Here is a 27,950-nt window from a genome sequence, read left to right on the forward strand (position 1 = left end):
TGACACTTTATCAAAAAATCAATGTGCCTTGAGAGAAGTCTAGCCCAGCTACCTACTAGTTGTGTCAGGAGCAGCTACAGTACATGGCCTATGGTAGTCTTATAGTGCAGACTCACTTTTACGACTGACCATCAGGGTTTGTGCTTTCAGACTAGGGGAGGGGGTCAGCAGGTCTATTATTCTGTTCTCCATTTGCAAATTTAAAAAAATTGTGCATGTGTGGACAATTTCACTTCTATTTCTTCATATTTACCCCCTTGCCTGTAGGAGCCTAGGAGCCTAAATGGGAATGAAAGAATACATTATTCATAGGGTTAATTATTCCTACCAATTAACTTATTTAGTATGCTGTAATTGTGCTCGTTGTAAATGTCCTTAGGGGATAAATTGTCCACTAGGCCAGCGAGGGGGGGGGGTTCTGTAGAGGATGTCGTACAGGGTCAATTTTCAAAATTTAAGCACTCTTATGTGTTACTGTCTGTTAGGGTTCTATAAATTTATATGTTGGGGTGTGATCATTTTATAGGGCACGGTAGGGGAGGGGGGGGGGGGTTAAAATCTGAAAGAGTGCTAGCCCAGTCCTTTATTCCAAGCATTTATATTACTTGGAACGCATCTAAGCAAGATGGAATGATCACAACACACCCATGTTCACAGTCCTTTTCAGTCAAACCAAAACAGTTTGCGAGGAAACCTAAGACTTTGGAAAAAAACTGTTTATTATTACTTGTACATGTATTGCATTTTCGAAGGGCATTTTACAAAAGTACGAAAACAGAGACTTTTGGTCCACGATAAACCTTTAACCTTCTTTCAAAGTGAATTACATCTCCAAATGTATGTACGTCAAACAAGTGAAAACAAGACGTTGAACGCAGCATGGAGCGGTCCTGGTGTGACGTCAGAGCCTTCCTTGGAGGGACAGAAGTCCTTGGGCGGACCAGCTTTCCATTCAAGGATGCATTGTGTAAAGACTGGGTGTTTATCCAAGTTTCGATTGTTTGGGTCTCTCTCGGCCTGGGTCTGAGATTGTAGGTGACCGCTTCTGCGAAGGCCTTGATCCGTTTGTTCCCAAACTTTTGGGTTGATGGTTCAGCGATCCCCAAGCAAAACAGATCATTACTAACCTTTTTTCTTTCTTCGATCTCGATGTTGTTGGATTGGTTTCTGTGTTATTCATTGATTTACAGAGACTTTGTTGATATTTGCTTTATGCATGTTGGTTTATTGTACACCAAGCCATGCTTGGGTTCATGGCACGCTCTGACGCAAGTTTTTTGAAGGATACTGATCGGCCGACACAATAGTAGTTATCTGACCTAGGTATAGAATATACCAAGGGGGGTCTTTTGTATGATTTTTGTCAACAAAATACAAAATCTATTAAAGCTCAAAAGAAAGGAACAGAAACCATTTATTTTCATATTTTGAGGGTCAGATTCGTTTGTCATTGTTGCTCTTTGTTGAATGCCCTAACTAAACACCGATGTGAGATTAACTTTTTGAATGAGATGGATAGGATACGTCTTCTTTGTTCATACTTTGTTTTTTAAGTCGAAAGCCTATTTGCAATACAATTTTTTCTTTCTCTCCAAACTTTCTTCCTTGTTCTTTGTTTTTTGTCGCTGCTTACTGTCAGTAGGATTTCCATTTTCAATTTTTCATGCACTTACATGTAAATGCACCTCTCTCTCTCTCTCTCTCTCTTTCTCTCTCCATCTCTTCCCCACCCCCCCCCCCCCCCACCCCCACCCCTCTCCCCCTCTCTCTCCAAAATCATGAAAATGATGTCTTGTTTCTGTTTTTTCTTTGTTGTTGGTTATATTTGTGTACTCATGATCATGACCGTCGTGAGCCATGCAAAAATATAATGTCAAAGACAAAGTGAATGTTTATTTTTTGAGGCAGGTTCCCTAACGTATTTTTTTAAACTCCACTTCATACAAATTTGACTGGAACATGAAAAGAGGATCTCGTTAATCCCATAAAATACTCAATTTGTGCTTGCCAAAGATTTTTTTTAAAAATTAAAAAAATAGAAGATGAAACGTTGAAAAGTATCTGCATGTGGTCATTGATGATTAAACGATAAGCAAAGAAATGGGACAAAGTTGATCTTAGGGCGTACATGTACGTCATTGAAATGGGATTTACCAAATGTGAAGGCTGTTTTAGAGAAAGGGACAAAGACTGGAAATGGTTTCCAGCTAGGGCTCTGGGGTTCTAGGGCTTTCTTTTCTACCTTGATTACTACCTGCTGTCAGTAAAAAAAAAAGGAAGATATTTCGGCCTTCAGGGGGAGTTGCCCCTGAAAATGGTAAAAAGTCCTGAAGGCCCCATGAATAGATAGAAAGAGCCCCCAGATTATTTTTTTTCAAATGATTACAACTCACTGTCAGTGAAAAAAAGTTAACAGGGGGGTTTAGGGTGAAGTCATTCCTGAAAATTCTTTTTAAAAAGGTGTTAAAAAGGTACCCCATGAATAAAAAAGAAAGAGCCCCCATATAATTTATGATAAGAATTACAACATCCCATCACTGAAGAAAATAATGAGTGATTCATGCTGACATCAGTAAAAAGCCCCTGTAAAGTGTAAGAGCCTTTGAAAGTTGTGTACAAGGCTTCAATAGAGGATGCAGAAAAATGAGTATTGATTTAAAAATTCAATATTAAAAGACACTGCAGCCTATATTAAAGAATTGTGTCATTTGTGTATTCATGTATTTATCTTGAGAATTGACATGGCTAGATATTCTTATCTGTGAGTGTGACACCAGCAAACTGTCATTGGGCGGCCGTGAGCCTTAGATATATACATAATGAATCGATTGTTTTAAGGAAGGAAATGACCACGCCTGTTTACTGGTCATTATCAAGTTTCACTACCATTACAAAGTTGTGTTTGTAGAACCCTGGTTCGTAGCCTGTTCACACTAAAAAGAAACATCAAATAGATCCTTCACGTATAACCAGTTCACACAAAATGTTGTTGAGAACCCTCACGTATAATAGCCTGTTGACACTAAAAGAATTGTATTGAACCCTTACTCATAGCCTGTTCACACTCAAAAGAAATATTACCTAGAATCCTCACTCATACATGTACATGTAAGTGTATTCACACTGTAAAGAAAGGTTGTGGGAATAATCCCTAGGGGCATGCACACATGAAAGAAATGTATCATATAAAGAAACATTGCATTATGAATCTAGTTTTGAAGACATCAGTTGATATATGTTTAGTCTTGGCTTGAATGACAGCCGACCAATCAACAGTGCCCACTCACAATAAGCTACGTCCAGTTAGTTGATTAGTTATGATATGACGTTCACAAAAGAAGCGAATCCTGATTCATTTTCCTAAATGAATTTTTCTTAGATGCCATTCACACTAGCAATAAGGAATTACTTTCACATAGCTATGCGGTTTTCTTACATCTTGGGAGAGTTTCACAAAGACTAAGATTTACTTTAAAGTTGGACTTAACTATGGCAGGCCATTCATGCCACTGGTTGCTCTCACTATTTGTCTCTCAATTATCATCTTTAGATTATTTTTTTAATTCAATAAGGAACTATCAAAAAATGTAAATTCTGTAGATTTGTGACCACGATTTAAATATGTCCCTTGAAAAGCTAATGCCAGGAATGGTTAGAGGAACTAGTGGCATGAACGGCCTGCCATAGTTAAGTCCAACCTAAATTTGATCTTAGTCTTTGTGAAACACCCCCCTGTACGGTGAATTTGGCTGGTCTGAATGGATGTAAGCATGGAAACCACAGTTGTGTTTTGAGCACTTCCCACAAGCTGCTGATAACAGAAAACAATTGAAGCTCTTTAAGTTTAATCATTTGAACTTCTCATTTCCTTCAAAGCACGTGGAGGAGTTGCGATTACGGACGATTCAATAGGAATTGTGTCATAGATCTCTGTTCTCATGGAAACCATCGGTATTGTGTCATGACCTTTTATGTTGTAAGGACTCTTCAAGTGAAAACTGCATTTCTTTCCACCCTTTTTCCAAATATTTTGTCAAGAGGTACGGTGTGGGTGTGTACTTTGACGGAACATTTCAAACTTATCAAACTTCCATATCCTAAAAGGGTAGGTGTTAAGATCCCCTTTAGTGCAGTGCTCAAAATATTGCAAGGTTGGGGAAAGGGGGGGGGGGGTAGGCACTTGGACAATGTGGTCCATGATTGATTGAATTAGCTCTTGTAGCCCTCTATACAGCCTGTTTTTTATTCTTGAGATCATTTTTTTTTTCTTGTTGAAAATATAATAAGCCTGATAGAAAGAGCCCTGAAGAAGGGGGCATGAAACTTGGTTCACCTTCCCAAGTTTTCATAATTTGTTAAATTTTATTTTGTTATAGATGTACAGACATACGAATGTAAATTGATGTCCTGCCAATTAAGAAACTTTCACAATTTGGTATTAAACAGACGGCTGTTTTATGGCAAGAGACTTTCACCAGTGGCAAAATGTCAGTGTTTTGATTCATTTTGCAGCACATTATGTTGTTACATAAAAGCAAGCAAACAAGCAATGCTTTTCAGAAATTAGCACCATGTACCGGTAAAATTAAACAACATCACCAAAGGCAAAAGGCCCATTCTTTGTAGGAGATCATTTGCATGTATATTTATTGATGAGTAAACGACTTGAGTCAGAGTACAGGGTCACCCTGACTGAAACAGGATGTCATTCAGAGTGTTATAAGACCGTGTCTAAACTTCCACGTTGTTATAATAACCACACAGGAGGCGTGACTTGAATTAGCTTCCCTTTAATAGTTGTGGCGCTGTAAAGCACATTCAACAATCGTGTGAATCCTGTAAAGAAACAAAAATAAACAAAGAATGACTATTGATTCAAAATACCCAAATTGTTCCTTTTTCCTTAGATTACATTCTTTGTAAGCAAACTTGAGTAAATACATGACCTTCAAGGGTGTATTTAAGTTTAAGACTATAGTGTAAAGCAACTAGAAGTAAAGATCCACATTCGAACTCTTAACAAATAACTATTCATTTCACTTCTTTACTCTAATAAAAAGTGTCTTCTTTAAGCAAAATAAAATGTGTTGTTTTGTCTCGTTTCTGAATTACATAAAAACTCCATTTAGCATACTATAAATCACATTACAAAAATCCCCTTTTCAAGTATTAAACGAATAACTCGATATTACCTAGGGCGACATAAACAAGACTAACCGTAAGGCGGATCACTAAACCTGGCGTCTAAAAATATCCCTCCGCTATATAATCTGTACGTATAGGTATTACAATTCACTGAAGTCCTAAAATAGCGTAAGAAAAATAGGTCTCACGTGTCATCCCGAATTTATGAAATATGACACCAAAACAATAATGAACGTCTCCAGATAACTTATAAACTATCATGAGATATTTCAGCATCTCTTACACTTCCTTGAAGTATATAACCAAGAATTATTTTACAAATTATCAATCACTTTCACAAGTACCGTAAGCACAGTCAAAACCAATACGGACTTTTACCACTATCCAAACTTCAAAAGAGGCCCAAATTTGTCCTACAAACCTCAAAAACATTAAAGATACACGTACAATCCTCGCATAACATACACTCATAAGAATAATAGCACGGAATTAAACATACCTTCAGTTTTTGATTATAAATGAAGGAAAAACTAGGATCAACCAACATGGTTGATGAACCTTCGTACGGTCTTGTTTTGCGCTGTAGCGAAAGTGCTGATAGTCTCAATTCAGGTAAAAAGGGTAATTATTCTGCCGCGTAACAAATACGGGGAAAAATAATGTCATGCCTTGACATCCCGACCCCCTAAGCGTGACGGAATGTCACAAAAACACAATAAAACATGATTTAAAGACTTAATGGAACACTTATAAGATCAAAGAGAAATACAACGAAATCACTATCCTCTATAAATTGCCCATTAATAGCAATTTTTCTTCGAGCTGTTCAAATGTCCAGTAATCAACAGTTCTTGAACCTTTAAATGTCTGAATTTTTCTTCAAGCTGTTTAAATGTCTGAACGTTCATCTCGCTTCATCAGGGATACAAGTTTTGTGATCGGCCTGGTGGCACGCGTCCCATCTGCGTATTTCACTTCGGCGACTCTAACAAGGCCATCCTGTCCAGGCTGAGTCCTGACTACCTCGGCCATCTTCCACGACCCGCGTTTTCTGTCATCACCGATGACGAGGACGATATCGTTCTCTTCCACGTTATCTGAAGATCGTTGCCACTTCTGACGTGGTGCCAACTTGTGGGTGTACTCCATCCATCTACGCCAAAAACCCTCCACCATTGTATTACACAGTTCACGGCGTTTCCGTAGATCTCCCTTGTAGTCCTCACAAGGAATATCAGGGCAGTTCAGATCTCCTCTCCCAATGAGAAAGTGATTGGGAGTCAGCGGTGGATGATCGAGAGGCGACGATGACATCGCAGTCAGGGGACGGCTGTTGATGAGCCCTGAAATCTTGCAGAAAACAGTCTCCCATTCTACGAAGGTAAGACGGTCAGCCTTCACAAGGTGCCTCATAGCTTTCTTTACTTCTTGGACCATGCGCTCTACTGCCCCTTGGTGATGGGGTCCTCCCGGTGGTCCGAACTTCCACTCAACCTTATAACGTTGACAGTGCTCCCGGACCTGCGTTTGGTTCAGCTTAAGGTTCAGCTCATTGATCGTGTTGTCAGCCCCTCGGAAACAAGTAGCATTGTCACTAACCATCATGGCTGGTGCTCCTCTAATACTGACAAACCTTTCTAAGGCTTGAAGGAATGCCTGAGTTGATAGGTCTTGGACTACTGTCAGGTGGACAGCCCTGGTAACCGCACATGTGAATAAGGCACCATATCCCTTGGTCGTGGTATTACGATTCAGCTTCACCATTACTGGGCCTAGGTAGTCCACCAAGGTAGTCTTGAAGGGTGGCGAACATGGGCTGACCCGAAACTCTGGTAAATCAGCCATCCTCTGGTTCGTCGGTTTGCCTCTATGCCGTCTGCAAGTGATGCAACAGCGTACAACACGTCGTGCAATGTTCATGTCCCCCACTATCCAGTACTTCTTCCGAACCTCATTTGCTGTCCGCAAATGACCACCATGAAGGGCATGTAGATGTCTATCGCATACCAGGAGGAAGCTGATATGACTCTTCTTCGGAAGAAGATATGGATGGCGAATGTCATACGACAGCGGTGCTCTACCTAGACGTCCACCAACACGGTACACTTCACTGTCCTCATCGAAGAATGGGTCCAGCTTCTGTATATTGGAATCTTGGAAGTTTATCTCCTTCTGAGCTTGTCTGACCCAATACAGTTCTGCCTCTTTGATCATTCTTTGGGATGGCCATTCAGAGATCTGCCGGAGGAATTGCTTCAGCCATTGATTCCGGGGAAGCTCCTTGAGGGATAACACCCTCGCCGTGACCATCTGTAGCTTTGACCAGCTGGAGAACTTGGTAGCATCAACAATCGGGGAATTCTTGGACACAGCATTCACAGTTACTGAGAGGATCTTGGTGTTTCGGGAGTGAAACTTCTTCTGTTCAGGATCTCCCGGTTTGACAGGAACATTTTCTGGTGTCCTCGGCCAAGAATGAGGAGGTAGTCTCAAGTACTTTGGGCCCTTGATGACCTCCTGCATGTCTGTAACAACGCCTCCTCTGGAAATGAGATCAACAGCATTTTGATCCGTGGGAACGTAGGCGATATCACTGTAGGGGTCAAATTCAGATGTGATCTCACCGACTCTATGTGCGACGTAAGATCGGAAGGTCTTAGACTGCCCTCTAAGCCAACTAATCGCTGTCATGCTGTCTGTCCACATCTTCCATCCGACTATGCTGAAGCGTAGAGCATCTCTGATGGTGATCATCAGTCTGGATAGAAGGAGAAGAGCTTGTAGCTCCTTCCGAGGCATGCTTGTCTGTTTCAGAGGTGTCACTCTAGATCTGGCACAGACGAAGGATAGATGAGCTTCTTGGCTGTCAGCATGTGACCATCTCAGCCACACTGCAAATCCCATGGCGTCCTCTGAAGCATCACTGACACCATGCATGGACACTATGGGTAGGGGTCTCGTTCCCCTATAAGGCTCTGGTATCAGACATCTTGGGATCTCAATGCCGTCCATCTCATTAAGGTCTCTGTTGATCTTACTCATCATGGAGTAGAGCTCACTGCCTTGGTCAAGAGGGGAGTCCCAGTCAAGGTCCAGCTGCCACAACCTTTGAAGAAGAATCTTGGGGCGTACCAACAGTCCGGAAAGCATTCCAAAAACATCGTAATAGGATGCCGTTTGAGCAAGAATCTTCCGCTTGGTGAGGGTAGTATCCTCGAGGGGTTTGACCTTCTTCACTCTCAGTGTGTCCTTAGATAGATCCCAGCTGGTACCTAGGACAGTAGCAGTGTCTGTGTTTTCTGTCTCATCACAGACCTTCTTGACATTAGACTGCCACTTCCTTAAGTTGAAGTTTCCTTTCTTCAATGTCTCTGTCAGCTTGGACTTCAACTCTAGAGCTTCCTCAGCATTACTAACTGACTCGTTCAGGTCGTCCATATAGAATTGCTCGACGATCACTTTCTGTATCTTGTCATCATCTGGTGCATGCTCACGAGCCACATGTCTGAGGGTGATGATTGCTGCGGTTGGAGAGGGTTTATCCCCGAAAGTGACTGTTGTAAGCTCAAAGACTTGTATGGGATGGTTTGGATTCTCTCTGAAAACGAACCTGTGGAACCGAGCATCCTCTGGTGAAATCTTAATAGCCTGGAACATCTTGGATATGTCTGCGATCATGCCCACTTCATTTTCACGGAACCGGAGGGCCACCTCGAGAAGATTTGAGTTAACATTCTCTCCTTTGATGAGACAGTCATTCAGGGAACGCCCTTGGAACTTCGCCTTACCATCGTAAACTACCCGGACTGGAGTTGTTTTTGAGTCTTTAACAACCCCAAAGTGTGGAAGAAACCACATCCTTCTGCCTACATTCCTGTCTTGTTGCAACTCGTCCTGTGAAACCTGTCGGGAGACACCCCTTTCCAATTGGTCTCTCATTTGCCGGCAATAGACTTCCCACTCATTAGGCCGGTCTCGGAACTGGTTCTCCAGGCTCTTCTGCCTTTTAACTGCATAGTCATAGTTGTCTGGTAGTTCTTCCGGAGATCGCTTCCAAGGTAAGCGAACCTCATAAGAGCCATCTGGTAGCTGAGTAACACTCTTCTGCATGGATTCAGTTCCTTTCTCGTCATCAGAGAAGCATTTACATTTCCTGGGCTCCAAACCAGCTGTCTCGAGTCCAATGAACTCTTCCAGGGATCCTGAAGCAGCCACACTGACGTAGTTGAGGAGTGGTGCTGCATTAGCTGCTGGGCCTCCTTGAACAAACCAACCTAGAGGACATTTAACCGCAACTGGCTCATCTGGTCTGCTTCCCCTGATGTACTGTTCCCATACCATAAGGTGAGTATTGTCCACTCCAAGCAGCAGGTCAATGACTGGTGATGGGGCCACATCTATCTCTACACCTGTCAAGTGGTCATAGGACTGTAGATGCTCAGGGAAAATGACAGGTGTATTCCCGCATGGCTTATCTATCTCAGTAGCTGTCAACGGATAAGACCAACTCCTTTGTAAATCCTCAATCTCACAATCAAGGACTCTCAGCTTCCGCTTGATATTACTGCCGCCAACAAGGCTAAGGTCATGATCCTGGAAAAGATCACCCTCCATTCTGGGAAAGATTCCTGTTCTCACGAGTGTGGCCTGACTGCCTCCATCCAACAGAATGCGTACTAGGTGTCGTTTGCTGCCACATCGTAGATATCCCATCACGGTAGGTAAGGTAGCATGCAGTTTCCCTACATGGTTGATTGTAGAAGTCTGTATGGAGCTGTTAGACTGAGCGGGCCTCACAGAGTCTGCCTGGTTAGCATAGCCACTTCTCTGATCCTTATCTCTGGCATCACCATGGGCTTTGGGACAGATGGCAGGAAAGTGCTCGTCACTACCACATGTCTGGACTCGGCATGGTGCCCTGAACTGGCACTTGCTGCGGTCATGAGGGGGTTTCCCTGCAATACAGTTGTTATGACCACAACGGAAACATACACCATTTGCTTTCATGACTTCATACTTCTCCTTGAGTGTTAGGGCTTTGAACTTGTTGCAGATCTTGAGGTAATGAGAGGAGTTCTTAGGGTGTAGCGCACATTTCTGGATATCACGAGCATATGAAGGAGCCTCTCTGGAGTCCCAAGACACAGCTGCAGTCAAGGACTTAGAAACTCTTTTTGGTTCCATACTATCTGCGATGGTGGCTTTGGACTTCTCCATGAGAATTTGTTGCCGAAACAACCACTTGCTTAAACCTGAAATGGAGTCGTCAGCATTCTCATCCCGAACACTTTTGTAGTAGTCCATTCTGTGATCTTCTGGGAGTTTCTGTTTTATTTGGGTAAGCATGATTCTGCTATTGAGCTCCCCAGCCAGGCCGATGGTTTCCGCCTGGCATTCAAAGTTCTGAAGTACCTGGATGAATCGCGCCATAGCTGGAAGATTCACCTTTCCTTTATACTCGTATGGCTTGAGACCATCCAAATCTTGTAGCAAACTGTCCACCACTCGGTCCTTGTCATCAAAACGTTCATCCAGCATCTCCCATGCCCTTGCTACGCTTGAACAGCTTTTGACCAAGTTTCTCTCCCTTTGAGACACCATTGACTCCGCTAACTGGAAAAAACACTCAATTTCTGACAATTCCCTTGTGCAGTGTTGGAACATTTCCTTGTATCTCCGGTAATCTTTGATGTCACCATTAAATGATGGTAGTTTCAGTCTCGCCATCCTAGGGGCACAGGCACCTGCAGATTGATTCTGAAAGGAGGTGCGGAGAGGAGAGCTTGGGAGTGTCACGTTCTGCTGTTGCTCGGATGTCTGCTGTACTGGTGGTGGCGACAACTGCTTGCTGAGAACTCTCCTACCAGCAGTTAACTTCTGGACAAAGTCTGTCTCGCAGTTGGTCATCCACACTTCCTCAGCCTCAAATTCCTCGTCTTTCTCTATGAACTGTACAAGCTCTGCATGCTTCTCTTCCACCTTTACAAACTGTTCTTCAGCCTTGCTGATGTACTGCTTCAGAAGACTAAGGTCTGCAGATTCATCGGAGAGATTGACAATGGATGTTAATGTCCTCGTCAATTGTCCCTTCAGATTTCTCCTCGCCAGCTTTAGAGTCTTCATGTCAGTCATCTTCAGTTGATAGTTATACAGCCAGATTGTTGAAGAATGTTATAAGACCGTGTCTAAACTTCCACGTTGTTATAATAACCACACAGGAGGCGTGACTTGAATTAGCTTCCCTTTAATAGTTGTGGCGCTGTAAAGCACATTCAACAATCGTGTGAATCCTGTAAAGAAACAAAAATAAACAAAGAATGACTATTGATTCAAAATACCCAAATTGTTCCTTTTTCCTTAGATTACATTCTTTGTAAGCAAACTTGAGTAAATACATGACCTTCAAGGGTGTATTTAAGTTTAAGACTATAGTGTAAAGCAACTAGAAGTAAAGATCCACATTCGAACTCTTAACAAATAACTATTCATTTCACTTCTTTACTCTAATAAAAAGTGTCTTCTTTAAGCAAAATAAAATGTGTTGTTTTGTCTCGTTTCTGAATTACATAAAAACTCCATTTAGCATACTATAAATCACATTACAAAAATCCCCTTTTCAAGTATTAAACGAATAACTCGATATTACCTAGGGCGACATAAACAAGACTAACCGTAAGGCGGATCACTAAACCTGGCGTCTAAAAATATCCCTCCGCTATATAATCTGTACGTGTATTACAATTCACTGAAGTCCTAAAATAGCGTAAGAAAAATAGGTCTCACGTGTCATCCCGAATTTATGAAATATGACACCAAAACAATAATGAACGTCTCCAGATAACTTATAAACTATCATGAGATATTTCAGCATCTCTTACACTTCCTTGAAGTATATAACCAAGAATTATTTTACAAATTATCAATCACTTTCACAAGTACCGTAAGCACAGTCAAAACCAATACGGACTTTTACCACTATCCAAACTTCAAAAGAGGCCCAAATTTGTCCTACAAACCTCAAAAACATTAAAGATACACGTACAATCCTCGCATAACATACACTCATAAGAATAATAGCACGGAATTAAACATACCTTCAGTTTTTGATTATAAATGAAGGAAAAACTAGGATCAACCAACATGGTTGATGAACCTTCGTACGGTCTTGTTTTGCGCTGTAGCGAAAGTGCTGATAGTCTCAATTCAGGTAAAAAGGGTAATTATTCTGCCGCGTAACAAATACGGGGAAAAATAATGTCATGCCTTGACACAGAGATTAGCAAAGGTGTACTGTTAATTCCTTTGAAGCTCATCGCATAATTGATTGTCGGTCATCCTCAAAATCAGCTGGCTATAAAGCCCAGTTCACTGACCAGCAGGTTGGTGTGTTAGGGGTGTTGTCACAAGCACAACATTTCAAATTTAGATTCCTATAAGCTCAACTCAGAATTGGATCCCTGACTTCAACCCTGGGCCAGGGACAATAGGTCTGTTTACATCAGCTCGAGATTGCCCTGCTATTTCTGATTTGGGAAATAATCCTGAAGTTACAGATCGTGTCCTCATCAGCTCGAGACTTGACCTTGAAACTTGAAACTCGAGCTCGAGAAATTAGCTTCAGATATTTTGCTCAGCGTTTGCGCATGGTGAGAATCTTCGGGTTGGTGAAGATGCACCAGACAATTAGCGAGATATTTGGCCAAATAGGGGGATATTTTGCAAACTAGCCCAAGATATCTTGGGATGATTATCTCGACCAAATATCCAGCTAATTGCAACTTAAGGCTGATGAAGACGCAAATTGACTGGATAATTTGCGATCAGGATAGTTCAAATAGCGGGATATATTTGGCAACCTTGAGCTGATGAAGACAGGCCTCATGTTATAGATTGTACTTGCCTGGACCAAGTACTGCACCAACCCTAAACCCAACCCTTTACCTAGCCTAAACCAAAAAGCATCCCCAAACCTAGCCTAAACCCTAACCCCTATATTTTCACCAAATAAAGATTGCAGCAATTGTCAGGTCATGAAGCAGGGGGCACTTAGTCCTTAGTGTACCTTACAATTGCTAGGTTCATACGACCAGGCTTTAAACTGATACTTTCCTCATCATTTTAAACCGCAAGTGATATTATGGGGAATGCTTAAAACTACAAGCAGTGGGGGGGGGGGGGATCAGGGAAGGGGGTCCTTAAAGTTACCGGTATGCTGTTGAACTTCTTGTCACCTGTTGAGAAAATCCAATGACATACAATCAGTTTTACTGAACTAAAATAAAACAGACATGCACTGATTCATCGACTCATTCATCATTCAGGAAAAGCAAAGGTTAAAGCTCAAAGCACCTGAACTAAGAAGCCTGGCTAGACCTCATTTATAATACTAAATTTTATCGTACAGATAGGGATAACGATACAATGGTCCCACCTTAGTGATATTTTGCAATGATCAAGTCGTTGGTTCTGTCAATCGAACCCATCACTGGTCAAACACCATGGACTCTGCCTCTGTCCCTTCTTTTGCAACTGACATCGCATTGAACAGGGTCCCTGAAGCGAAAAAGTTATGGGCTCAGATATTATCTATCATTAAAGTGACTTGGTAACATTGCCTCATATTCTGAATCAAAATCCAGGATTTAGCTCATGCAGCTGCAATGATAATTTTAAACCTTTTGGTCAGTCAGGAATCCCATGACTTTTACAAGCCGATCACCTGTCTGATTATCAAGATATTTATGATTGGAAATCAAAATTTCATTTTTCACTTTTATAACACTACAGTCTATTGGGGAAAATAAGTATGGTAAAACCGGTCACTCAAAGATTTTTACTTTTTGAGGAACTTCATGATCAGTTTGAAGTGCAAATTTGTTAGGACTTCAATGTTACACCATATCACAGACACTGATAACACGTAGGGCCATGCGTCTCAGATTTAAAATTGTTAAACGATGCCTTTAAGGTTAGTCCTATAAAAAAATGGTTGCTGAGCATACCCAATAAGACTACCGGTACATATATAGAATCGTTTAGGGAGGCTCATTAAAATTAATCTGACTTGCAACAACGATTTCCAATTCATTTTCTTTCACTTAAAGGTACTATGTCCCTTTTGCAGCCAACCTCGAATTCTGTAGAAATTATGCAGGAATTATGAATATGTCATGTATGTCCTATCTGTGAAATTTAAACGCTAGCAGTGTCCTCATATTCAAATTATGCAAGGAAACCCGTTTACTTGCTAGACTTCACTGTCAGACACTATTGAGTGACTGACAGGCTTTTTTTCTTCTTTGGTAATAACATACATGAAAAGAGTTGTAAAGGGTACATGAGCATTTGTCTACATCAATAACCCACTTCTTGTGATGGTCAAGATTAAACTGATTGAATCTTTGCGCAGCATAGAGCGTATGACCATTCGGTACAATTGTCTGAAAATCAAGACTATTACTTTTGGGCTCTATAGCCCTAAAGTCGAGTTGACAACTAATAGTCATTATTTTCCCACTTGAAGACATTTTCAAGCCCCACCTTTTTTGCGGAAGTTCTAAATAAGTATTATCTTTCAAATGCAGTTGGAATTTAACTTTCTCATTTTTTTTGGCCTGCAAATGGGACATAGTACCTTTAAACACCAGGGGAGTGATTTGGCAACGATTTATCATTATAGTCGTCTCTCTATAGAGTGGTCAAGTGTGACGCCATCAAAAATCTATTTTTGGAATTTTCTCCTTTTTTTTTTAGGAATTTCTTCATTTTGTCTTCATTTTCCAAAAGAGCATCAAAAGTAATGTCCAAATGTCGAAAACCAATTGAATATGTTAAGTATTGGCTGAGATATGATCATCTGAATAAATAGATTTCCTATAGGAACTCAGTGTTATATTGCTCTGGTTCATAACATTACGAGCCAGGGCAATATAACACTAAGTTCCGATAGGAAATCTATTTATTCAGATGGTCATATCTCAGCCAATACTTAACATATTCAATTGGTTTTTGACGTTTGGACATTATTTTTGATGCTCTTTTGGAAAATTAAGAAAAAATTAAGAAATTCCTTTAAAAAAAATGTTATGATGTCACGGCTTCGGTACGCTATAGGTGAGGTGTGACCAGGCTTTAACCCTTGTGCCAAGTACTTTGCAAAGTTTGCAGTATTCGAAAGGTGAATGTCCTTTCAGGGAACCGTGGCCTGTTGGATATCTGTTCACAGTAGGTTCGTGCCGGGAGGATGTGCTCTACGGCACATGCTCTTGCAACAGTTGCTCGATCCTCAGTCGATATCTTCCATGAAACAAAGTCCTTCAACTCTTGAACAAACGCCATGTACTTTACGGTGGTCATGAAGCTAACCCTAATTCCTGCACCCAACTTACAACCCACTTGTAACCCTAACCATAACCCTACCCTAAAATTGTGTTGTTTGTACAAAGAGACTCTTTGGTTTGTATATATCCATGTCTTTATCCAGAGAATTGTCTTGACCAGAGATGGTAGCATGTGTTGGATCAAAGAACCATGGTAACCATGTTTTCTTTGTCCAAAAAAAACATGGTTACCATGGTTACCATGGTTCTTTTTTATAAGGGGAGGACGGCCAGTAATTATATACTATATATCTGTAAAGCGCTTACTGGTATTAAAGACATTTGCAGTAAGTTCTATATAAAAGCGGAATATTATTATTATTATTATTATTATTATTATATCTTTCAAGTATTTCAGAAATATGTCAGGTTGATCTTCTTTCAAAGAGTCAAATATCACTTCATAGCTTCCCTCTACCCAGAATGCATTTGCACTTCTACTCCAACATCAGACCACATATGCAGGCTTCTAATCGATAGGTGGGTCGGGTGTGACTGGGATTGGGAAAGTGATAGAATGAAATAAAAGATCTTTTGAGCAGGTCTTTGCAGAAAATTGAATTTCCTTCCATTAAAGGTACTATGTCCCTTTTGCAGCCAACCTCAAATTCTGTAGAACTTTGCAGGAATTATGAATATGTCATGTATGTCCTATCTGTGAAATTTAAACGTTAGCAGTGTCCTCATATTCAAATTATGCAAGGAAACCCGTTTACTTGCTAGACTTCACTGTCAGACACTATTGAGTGACTGACTGGCTTTTTTTCTTCTTTGGTAATAACATACATGAAAAGAGTTGTAAAGGGTACATGAGCATTTGTCTACATCAATAACCCACTTCTTGTGATGGCCAAGATTAAACTGATTGAATCTTTGCGCAGCATAAAACGTATGACCATTCAGTACAATTGTCTGAAAATCAAGACTATTGCTTTTGGGCTCTATAGCCCTAAAGTCGATTTGACAACTAATAGTCGTTATTTTCCCACTGGAAGACATTTTCGAGCCCCACCTGTTTTAGGGAAGTTCTAAATTAGTATTATCTTTCAAATGCAGTTGGAATTTAACTTTTTCATTTTTTTGGCCTGCAAATGGGACATAGTACCTTTAATGTGTGTTAAAGTCTATACATTAATCATACAAACAGGGATTGTTTTATAAAATTTAAAGGAAAGGGGGAAATAGAGCAGAAAAACATCATGGCTGTTATTTCAGGAATCCATTCTGCTGAATTCAGCCAGTGATAGGCAAAAGTATGGAAGTAGTTCACGAGAAGGTCTAGTCCATATGATTCATTCTTTTCTATTGGCAACCCTCATTAGCTCTGTTCTTTATCTGATTAAGAAATTGTGCGTAAATCCTGCTCAGAGGCAATCTCAAGTACTCAAAGGACGGTGAATTATTTTCTATTTCTTGTTTGCTTCAAAATCATAACTTACACCAAATGAAACCTGTACATCTGATCTTAACATGACATTAACTTTTTTTTTTCTTTGTATATTTTATTAAAGCAAAACATGAGAATCACATGACATTAACCCATTAAAGTCATCTTTGATTCTTTCTTTTTTCTTCTCTCATACCTGAACGTAATAATCATTGAAGATTTGAAGTCTCTAAATTGGCAAAGCAGATTAAAAGTCATAATCACGATTAGTGTGTGCAAATTGACAATTTCTTGTTAATTGGTTTAACTGTTCATTCGCACTGTATTTTTTAATACATGTACGGGTATACACATTTTTTTTAAATTGTGAAACGGTGAAGAATGAAGATAATTGTTGCCAATTTGATTCATGTATAGCTTTAGAAACTCTGTACTGCTGTGGGTTAAGCCACTGCTATTTCACCTTGAAATGTTGAAAGTTATTTCAACTAAAGTCAAATTCCCCCACTTATTAGGAATGTTCCTGTTAATAAAAGACAAGTGGTTGTCAGATCTCCACCACACAATAACAATTGATACAGGTTAGATTAAACCAGAACTAGACGATCGACCACCGTTTCCTGGCAATGTCACATCTTGATCACCTTCGCAGGTCTTTCAAGTCTTGGCGACACGTCTGTGGTTGAAAACCCACCAGGATGTGTGGCGAATAAAACCATTGAGGGAAATAGAAAATGTTGGAGTTGACAAGTAGCTGGTTGTCGACCTGTTTTTTCGGTCCACTTTCGAGCAAGGTCGCAGAGCGAATCTTTCAGTTGAGAATACTCAAAACATATTTCTTGAAGTGTGTGTGTATTTTTTAGGGAAAGTCCTGGTATTGGTTCTAATGAGTTATTACCAATGAGTGATGAATAGGGAATGCTAGGCTAATCAGATGAGGATTACGTTGCTTGGCTGATGGTGATGATGATGAGGAGGAGGATTATGAGGATGAGTATGATGATGATGATGATGATTGTGATGATGATGATGATGATGATGATGATGATGATGATGATGATGATGATGATGATGATGATGATGATGATGATGGTGGTGGTGGTGGTGGTGGTGGTGGTGGTGGTGGTGGTGGTGGTGGTGGTGGTGGTGGTGGTAATGGTGATGATGATGATGATGATGATGATGATGATGATGATGATGATGATGATGGTGATGCTAATGATAATGAGGAGAAAGATTGTGGTGATGAAATGGTGCTTTCACTGAAGAAAATGTTGAAAATGTGTCATGTTTTGTTTACAATTTGGGGGAATTACTCTTTGTGTTGTTGGATAAAACTTATCAGAAGACATTGCACGGGACAATATTTTATCAAAAGAATTCAACAAGCAGTTAGTTGTTATACATAATAGATTCTAAATTCGTTTTGAAATCTTACAAAATACACCTCAAATGCGTATTTATCTATAATCTTACAATGAGGCCTTTAAAAAAAGATGTTGTATTACCCTTTGCAAACGCCCAAACATCTTGAAATCTACAGTCGTTTCTTTTTATGTTTAAAAAGAAAAAAGGTTGAATGAAAAAATAAAATATGTATTAAAGCATTAAAAACTGAGAAATATCAGCCCAAAGAGGGAGGGGGAAAAAAAGATTTCCGACCGACCGACCAATGTTTTGGCACCTATTAAAAGGGCAATACAACATCTTCTTTTTTTTGGTCTGAGGGTTAGCCAGTTTTAGCTTTCATGCAAAATTGGTACATGTACATGAAATTTATTTTTTGTGTTAAAAAAAGCAAAAAAAATTATTCACAAACAAAAAAATAATGGAACTACTCTACAATACATTATTACCGGTACATTGGTCTTGTAGTTTGACTCCTATTTTTGTTCTCTTTCTCTCTTCTCACTTCTAGAAATCTGATGATGGAGGATCTGATAAAGAAGAGAATGCATCATCGCCGGTTGAGGAGGACCCATCATCACCGGTTGAGGAAGAGGATGATGGGGCTGAGGCTGATGATGACGAAGATGATGAATAGATTTCAATTTAGCTCACAAATAGATTGTCATGGTTTATTTTCTTACACCTGTTCAGTGTTGTGCTTCAGTGGTTATATGAAAGGCTCTATTCTGTTCTGGGGGGGGGGGGATGTGGTTACAAAGATGGCTTGACAAAACTTACCAGGATTGCCTTCAGGAACCAGTTGGTTCCTGAAGTTATGAGACAATGTAGTAGTTAACAGCAGGTGAGGATTGTGTGCTTTGTAAAAAGATGTGCCATAATATTCTTGAAATATGCTAACAAGCAAAAAAGGAAAGTCATTAATATTTTTGGTATCTTTGTACAAGTAAAGGTATGAGAAAGGGTTATCAGGAGTTTTCTGTATCTTTTCACCACACAATTCTTGGACAAGCAAAAACAAATGAGGGGGCACATTCTCGAACTTGCCTAATATAGGTATGCCACTTTGCATTCAAAAGGGCACAAAAGACTAGGTGTGTCCCTTGCCCCTCCCAACCTGCCAATAGTAAACAGGTTGAATATAGTTTTAGAATTTAAACAAAAATGAGAATTGAGGAGAAGGTTGAGTTCTGGGAAAAATGAAATATAATCGTTGAGGCTTATCATTTTTTTGATGATGATTATCATTGACTCGATCGTTCGAGGTTGATCGAGGATTATTATCATTTATAATTAAATGATTATTAGACCATATGGAGGTTTATCATTCTATTTATGTTGATGTGGGAGAGTGTCATAGGAACAAAGTTTGCTGAAAAGGATGGCTCTCCAAATGCCCTTGTTTTCAAAATATCAAATATCAAATTATAAGTCACATGTTCATGATGTCAGCACAAATCCTATGATTTAAAAAATGTCCACTATTTATTCATGAGTGTTACTGTCGATGCTATGTCAGGCAATCATTATGTGTGTTGTCATCATGCTTGTGTTTTTATATTCTGAAAATCATTGATAAATTTAAAGACTGACGACCTTTTTTGTGTACAATATTTCAGAATGGTTTTCTTCACACTCCAAAATTTTATGATATACTTTGAAACTGTCTTTTAAAAAATGCCTGGAACGTTTCCCTAATTCTCTTCCCTGGTCTGAACCAGCCAAATAAGAGTTTTCTCTTCTTGGTCATGATTTTGTTGCTATATTTACTGTTTGCTTGACAAAAAAAATGAGGATAACTGTTAAAAAAGTGCTCAATCATTCAGAAATTATGCGGTTGTATGATCTTCACCTAATTGACTCATGGCCTTCATTCAAATCCTGATGTACATGTATCATGTCATCCAATGTGTAGGACTATACTATAGCCTTCAAACCAAAATTATAATGGTGTAATGACTACTTTCATATCCATTTGTGAGCGAAATGAAAAAAATTGTAATTATGTTATTCAAGTTCATTGTAAAAGTATGCTTTGGCACAAAGTGACCAGCTTTTGCAAATAAATTTGTTTTGTACAAAGGAAAGTGATTTGTTTTGACTATTTGTTTGAATTGTAGCTGACTAAATAAGTTATGGAATCGAGGGGCGATTAAAACATGGACTCGTTGGTTGGTTGGACGGAATGAGTAAAGATTTGTTGAATAAATGAACAATAACTGATTAGTTGATTGCTTGATTGATTGGTTGGTTTGGTTTGATAGATCAATTAAATGATTGATGACATAAATGATTGGTTTGTTAATGATATTTTATTGATTGGTTGATAACACGAGAGATTGATTGATTGAATGACTGATTTAATTATTAATTGCATCATTGATTGATTGATTGAGTGATAGATTTAATGAATGAATGTTTGAATAATTGAATGGTTATTCGGTTGTAGGGATGAGTGATAATGATTGGTTGAATAAATGAGCAATCAAAATTGATTGATTGAATAAATGAGCAAGGAATTGATTGGTTGATTGCTTGATTGATTGATTGGTTGGTTTGGGTTGATAGATCAATTGAATGATTGATGACATGAATGATTAGTTTGTTAATGATATTTGATTGATTGATTGATTGATAACATGAGAGATTGATTGAATGAATGACTTATTCAATTATTAATTTATTATTGATTGATTGAGTAATAGATTCAATGGATGAATGTTTGAATGATTGATGAAGTGGATGAAGGATTGATTTGTTGATTGAATAGACCTGTGCACTAAATTTAAGTACCGGTATGCTTTTTGAACTATTGTTTGTTTTGACGACTGAAAAACTTGCCAGAGGCATGTCTGATGTAGCAACAAATAATGTGTGCAAAGTGAATTCCATCCAGAAAGATGCCTTTGTTCATGGCAGGTGCTATCAAGTACTTAGGAACCAAGGGTTTGAGAGAGAAACATGCAAAAATCGAAAATACATTAGTAAACAGGTCTAATTAATGACTGATGGATCGATTGATTGATTGATTGACTAACTAATGAATAATTGAATAAATGTATGATTAGATGAACGAATAAATGGATCATTAATTGAATAATGAAATAGCTGATGTTTATTGGTTGGTTAGGTGAATAAGAGATTGAGTAAATTATAAATCGTTAGTTGAAGGGATAGTTCAATGAATAAAACAGATGATGAAATAATTACATGACTGGTTGAGGAGATAGATAAATCATTACGTCATTGAATTTCGATTAAAATGATTTACCCATTGATTCAGAAAACTGGTTTAATATAACATTCAAATTAATGGCTGTTTCTTTCCTGGGGACCTAGTGACGAGGTATTCCATTAACCTTTTATTAATGAAAGAACTGCAATACTTGGAATCCATTCTGCATTCCTTATTTCTTGCTATGTCTTGGGCATGCCATGGGCAAGCCTTCAGGTTGTCAAAAACAACCTTTGTTTGAAATGTATGAGTACTATTTAAATATAAAGTAAACGGGACTATTGACAAGAGGTGAGTCAACAAACAGGCCTTTTTGCCGCGGAGGAGGTCGATGTGCTATTGTCATGACGCGTGTGAAGCTTTGTTGTGTTCATATCCAGGTTCGTTCGAGGAAAGACGGTTTGTGTACTTTCAGTTCCGAGAAATTGCCCCCTGCCCCTTCCCCTGGCAATTTCAATCATCTATAACCTATCTAACCTATATATCCTTTCATCTTTACTGTGTGAAGGCTACTACTATTATTGGCCGTACTGTGGAGCTGGGAGAAATGCGCGTCATGTCATAGAAATGCCACTTTTTATTCGTGATAAATATGAATGAAATAATAAACCGTTGTAATTAAGTTCCAAGAAAGTGTCCTTTCCCTTTCCCGTGGCAATTCAGATCTATTAACCTATCTCCCCATATCATTTGCTGATAGTTGTGAAGGCTAATGTTATTATTGGTTGTACTGCTCTTGTAAAGTGCACAGGAGTTGACTTTTTACTTGTGATATCGAAATGGGGAGGCGTTTGAAAGTTCTACAATATACACACTGCATCAACACTTTGTAAGAGAGAAAAAACCGGATACACGGATGTAACAGAAAATGTTCAATTTTTAAACATGATGAAACATACTAACAAGTTATTCAGTCAACATATTGGTTTGGGTCCTTTGGGACAACATTAGTATTCCCTGTATGCTGGGGGTGTATGACTACACTAGTATAGTTAGGGTTGAGATAGAATTATAAAGTAAATTAGGTTTATGCATGGACCCTACCACATTTTATTAGCCGCAATTTTCTTTTCGGGATAGCTTTTTATATTAGACTTTTACCCTGCTGTCCCGATTATCATAATACGGTTCTCACTATTCAAGGTAATTTTACATGTAAAAATGTTTTTGTGTTCATTCAATTAATGAGTTTGTATGTCCCGTGTGTTTGAAATTGATTGAAATAATAAAAATAGCATGGATTTGCCTAAAAGTTCGCGAACTTTCCCTATTCACATATTAATAAGATTGTCTCTTCAATATGATGTAGGCCTATTTGAATTTTAATATGTTCATTGTTTGGATTATTCAATGTAATGCGTTTGTATAACTTCGTTTTATGAACTGAACTGTGAAAAGTATGTATGGGTTTGCCTAAAAGTGCACAAGCTGCAAGTTATCAAAACCTTGAAATGGTCGGTATTTGGAGTCACCACAAGTCCACCAGACGACTATTTTGGAATATATTTATTTTGATGTCGGAATGTACTATTTTGTGGTTTGTTGTCACCTTTCCTGATCAAAACAAGCAATTTGATTTAGGCCTACTGTTAAAACGTGTATGTTCATGAATATTATTGAACAGGTCTTGTACATCGAAAGGAAACTTGAATCGTATAGGTCAGCAGTGATCTAAACATTGACGTGCAAATTAATTTTGAGGCCAAGTTATTTTGATGGTTTATCTCAAATATTATTAGAGTTTAGGTAAAGGAATTGCAATTCGAGAGAAATAAATAATTGATTCTGAATTGTTTTTTCAATGATTAGTTTCACATTGCTTTCTTTGATTAATTATTGTTTGGAAAAAATAATTTTGTGAGTTTTCTTTATTTTTCGTTTTGTGGTCATCATTTTATCTTCTTGTTTACCTTCGACATTGCCTACATCATGTGGAGGTGTTGTGGTCTACAGTAAATAAGTCACAGAGTGCAGATCACAAGGTATGGGGCTGACACCTCTATTTCATTTTTTTTTTTAAAGGTAAAATGAAAGACATCCTGAAATAAAAACGAGAGCCATTCATGTTCCAATCATTTATCCTTCTTTTCTAAATTGATACCCACAAAACTTAATTAATATTTCAACCTATCACGGGAGATTTCATACGCTTCAAATATCTTTGTTAGGGATATACCAAGTGTCAAATTCATTCATTTCAACCAAAAGGTCATTTCGTGAAGAAAATATTTTTCGCCGGTGTAATCTGGAATGATCATCATATACATAATACATATTCCAGGGAAATGGGAGGGGAAAGTCTGTTTCGTTTTTAAAGGGGCGGATGGGCAGTAGAGAAGGTATAGACATCAAAATAGGGGGCGTTGCACCAGGCACGTATCCAGATCATTTTATCGATCGGTTGAACTTTTTTTAGACCCCTTTTTTTACCTCGGGGTCTAAAAAAGTTCAACCGATCTTGGAAATTTTGTGGGGGGCACGTGCCCCCCCCCCCCCGTGGCTACGTGCCTGCGTTGCACCGAGTACATAATAATTATACAGACATACAGAGTGGCATATAGCGTGGGTCAAACCATTAAAGAGGGTTACGAGAATTATGGGGGGGGCAGTGAAATAGCAGAATTGGCATGCGAGGGAACAAGGCGATAGAGTAGGGGAGGATATGGACGAAGGTTCTATCTCTTAATTTTCGACACGACATTTTTTCCCTTCCACTTTATTTTTCGCTCCCCTTTCTATCCCTCTCTGTCTCTCTCTCTTTCTCTCTGTCCGTCTGTCTGTCTCTCTCTCCCTCTCTCCCTCTCTCCGTCTCTCCGTCTCTCTCTTTCTCTCTCACCTCTCTCTCTCTCTCTATGTCTGTCTGTCTGTCTCTCCCCTCTCTCTCCCACTCTCTCTCTCTCTCTCTCTTTATGTCTCTCTGTCCGTCTGTCTGTCTCTCTCTCTCTCTCTCTCTCTCCCTCTCTCTCCCACACACACTCTCTCCCACTCTCTCTCTCTCTCTCTCTCTCTCTCTATTTAACAATCAATAGGGGAAGTTGTGCCAAACTTTGGTCAACCAAGATTATCTTTCACAAAAAAATGTTCTAAAATCGCGAAAGTTTGGCCAGTAATTGCCTGAAAGCTGGTCAGACGCACATTGTTTTTACCCAACATTTTTGTACAGTGTAGCGTTCTTGATATTTTTTGTATAAAATAATGTCTAAATCAGGTATCTCCATGTTTCCTTATTTAGAATAGGGGGATTTGCTTTTTGTTTAAATATTTTTTTAGAAAAACACTGGATGTGAACTTTTGGTTACCCAAAGATCGACGAACCCTGGACATAAATGATGAACCATGATAACGTAATCATTTGTCTGTAGGGTTGACTTGTACTTTTTATTTCATGGACACGTTTTAAGGTTATGGTTTTACACACGCTGGCAACGTCGACTATTAATTTAGTGTCATCTATATGAACTTTAATACTGTATGCACTGAACGCATAAATCTGCATCGTGAAATCAAAATGAGTTTACTCAATTTATATGTTATTATAACTAGATAATTATGTTGACCCCGCCACTGTTGTATATAGACTCCATAAATTTCATTCACAAAGCATAATTCATAAAATGTAAACACATTCACCGATCATAGGAACCTTGAAGTCTATAAATTGAGTGATATTTATGTAATTTCGTTCATTTTATTTGCTTCTTCGTAGGTCTATGAGGCTACATGCATGAATGACACACAGTAAAAGCTTTGTTGATATTATTGTAATATTTAGTGATTTTTTTTTTTAAATACATTATATAAAGCGATATCACTGAAATGTAATTCTTTTCATCAATCATTTTTGAAATTTCTCTTGTCGTCTCAAATAAGTTTATCATTCTTATTTATATTGAGCCCTAACAATGATGATGATGATGGTTGTGTTGGTGGTGATGATGATGATGATGATGATGACGAATCAAGAATCATTTCATTTTCAATGTACGTGTAGACTGTTTTCTCTGGATCTAGATCTATGACTTTCTCTGGGTATTTGCCGTACTCAAAATGTATTTCAAAAATTCCCAGCCCATTCATTTTCGGATTCTCAAAAACTGGACGCAAACTTTTGGACTTCTTCAGGATTTCAACTATTTCATCTCAATTTTTGAATTTTCAAAAGCTATGAATCCAGTCAATTAATTGACTGCAATTCACCTTTACCATATTTAGATAACAGTATCGCTTGTGATGCAATTTGATTATTCAGTTTCCTATGACAACTAAAATCGTTGTAATTATAACGTGAGACCGGATACCCAAATTCGCGTAATGTTTTATTCAAAACCTCAAAAATGTTGCTAGGTTCACCTGTACTTTTTGGTGGTAAGATCACGTCGAGGTTGAAGGTCAAATGACAAAGACATGATAATTAGGAGAAAGTTTGATTGGTGGCGGGGATCCAGGATTATCATGACCGAGGTGGGGGGGGCACGTCAGAAAACCTCTGGCAAGAAGAAGACAAAATCATATAAGCTGGTCACCTTTTACATGTGCTTTTGTGCTCCAAAATGTTTGCCTGGAATGGGGAAGCTTAGACTCATGAAGGAACCTATTTTCTTTTGTGTACTTCATGTATTAATGTGCAACTTTTTTTTCCGGGAATACGTGCCCCCCAGTCACCCCCTCTCACTCCCTTCACCCAAACGCCCTATTCTATTAGGTTATGCTGCTGGTCAGGTAAACCTTGGATAAACCCTTTGGGCAGGTTTCCAACAATCTTTGATAAAATACACAGTCAGCTCTCTGAAGTACATTCATAGTCAAACTTTAAACTCAACGACTGATTTTGTTTATATGCAAGGCTGGGAACTGAATCATTTGTCTATATGTCACACGTGACTTTTACTTTTATTTTTGTTTTGATTTAAATACAATGCCATTTGTCCTGAGCAAAAACAACAAATAGATCATTTATTTACAAACCTACGAATTCAATTGTGTCCGTGAAATGAAGAGGAAATGCTGAATTGTTCTTTTATTCCTGGATTTTAATGGGTGCTTTCCCAATGATGAAGAATTTATAGAATAAATAGATTCAGCACTTTCAGCAAAATTTTACGCAAGATTTTCAGTTGCGTTCTATTTGTGTTTGTTTGATGTAAACAAAAAAAAAATTATAGGAAGACGTATTATAACAGAGTGTACGTTGGCAATGACTGTGAGGTTAACTACTGGCAGAGTATCAGGTGGTAGGAAAACAAAAGTACAGGTGCCCTTTATCCAGAAGGATGTATAACGTCCGTGCCCTGGATGACTCTGTGCCAGATAATTTATTTTTAAAAGAAAAAAATCAGAGCTACCATGCAGAAACATCATGCAGAAACATCATGCAAAATAACGAAGGATGGGTAATTACCTGTTTAGTTAATGCTATATTAGTGTAAAGGCTCCATATTCTAAAGTGATGCTTCTCTGAATACACACCCTCCCCCCCCCCCCCTCGGAGCCTCGCCCTGTTTTGAAGCTCAGACAAGGAAGGAGTAGGAGGAGGAGAAGAAGAAGGAGAAGACAAAGAAGATGATAAAGAAGAAAAAGAAGAAGAAAGAGAAGGGTAAGGAGAAGGAGAAAAAAGAAGAAGAAGAAGGAGAAGAAGAAGGAAAAGAAAAAGGAGAAGAAGAGGGAAAAGAAGAAGAAAAGGGAGAACAAGAACAAGGAGGAGAAGATGATGAAGAAGAAGAAAAGAAGAAGAAGAAGAAGAAGAAGAAGAAGAAGAAGAAGAAGAAGAAGAAGAAGAGGAAGAAGAAGAAGAAGAAGAAGGAGGAGGAACAGGAGAAGAAGAAAAAAGAAGAAGAAGAAGAAGAAAAAAGTTTCATTATGTCTATGATATTTTATTACACCACTGCCTTTTGCCTACCAACATCATCTTCGGATTATCAATTTAATCTTTTCCGCACATGGCTATTGAAATTGTCATCAGTCGATTGTGTTTTCAATGTCTTCGAATCTTCGTGGCTTCCTTTAGCATCTGGAAGAGAGCCACTTCGTTTTAGAAGTTTACTATACTTGTAATAATGATAATCTTTGATATTCAATTGTCCGATTCTCTGAAATGTAAGTGCGTAGGAGAATTGCATGTTATCTAGAATAAAGTACATGTCTAACTTAATCTACCATTCATGGGTCAATAATATTTGTTGACTTTTTTCTCGATAAGAAGCTGCAGCAAGGTGGCGTGACATTGTATCGTCCAATCAGCAGGCTTCAAAACGAACACACCCCTGGTGAGCCCATTTTGAGGATAAGTTGGATTACCTAAAGGGCTATTAACCCAAACAAGTTAAGTCCAAAAGTTGTCGTGACCCCAAGGTTAACGAGAGCGTATTTTGCAGCTGACCAATCAACGTGGAGGTTTAGG

The 27,950-nt window shown here is 38.8% G+C and overlaps 1 protein-coding gene and 1 long non-coding RNA gene across 2 annotated transcripts; both read right to left on the reverse strand.

The window, feature by feature from the left end:
* Window positions 1-4,780: 4,780 nt before the first annotated feature.
* On the reverse strand, window positions 4,781-5,745 carry LOC115926823. The gene is made up of 2 exons (XR_004065284.1): window positions 5,645-5,745; window positions 4,781-4,836 (listed from the first exon to the last, which is right to left on the reverse strand). It is a non-coding gene; the product is annotated as an uncharacterized LOC115926823 (long non-coding RNA).
* Window positions 5,746-6,033: 288 nt separating this feature from the next.
* On the reverse strand, window positions 6,034-12,364 carry LOC100891601. The gene is made up of 2 exons (XM_030991236.1): window positions 12,240-12,364; window positions 6,034-11,435 (listed from the first exon to the last, which is right to left on the reverse strand). Exon 2 carries the CDS (start codon window positions 11,275-11,277, stop codon window positions 6,034-6,036), a length of 5,244 nt encoding a protein of 1,747 aa, XP_030847096.1. The 5' UTR covers window positions 11,278-11,435; window positions 12,240-12,364.
* Window positions 12,365-27,950: the final 15,586 nt, after the last annotated feature.

This window comes from Strongylocentrotus purpuratus, unplaced genomic scaffold (genome assembly GCF_000002235.5).
Source record: "Strongylocentrotus purpuratus isolate Spur 01 unplaced genomic scaffold, Spur_5.0 spur5_scaffold_2, whole genome shotgun sequence".
In the NCBI taxonomy this organism is placed as follows: domain Eukaryota; kingdom Metazoa; phylum Echinodermata; class Echinoidea; order Camarodonta; family Strongylocentrotidae; genus Strongylocentrotus; species Strongylocentrotus purpuratus.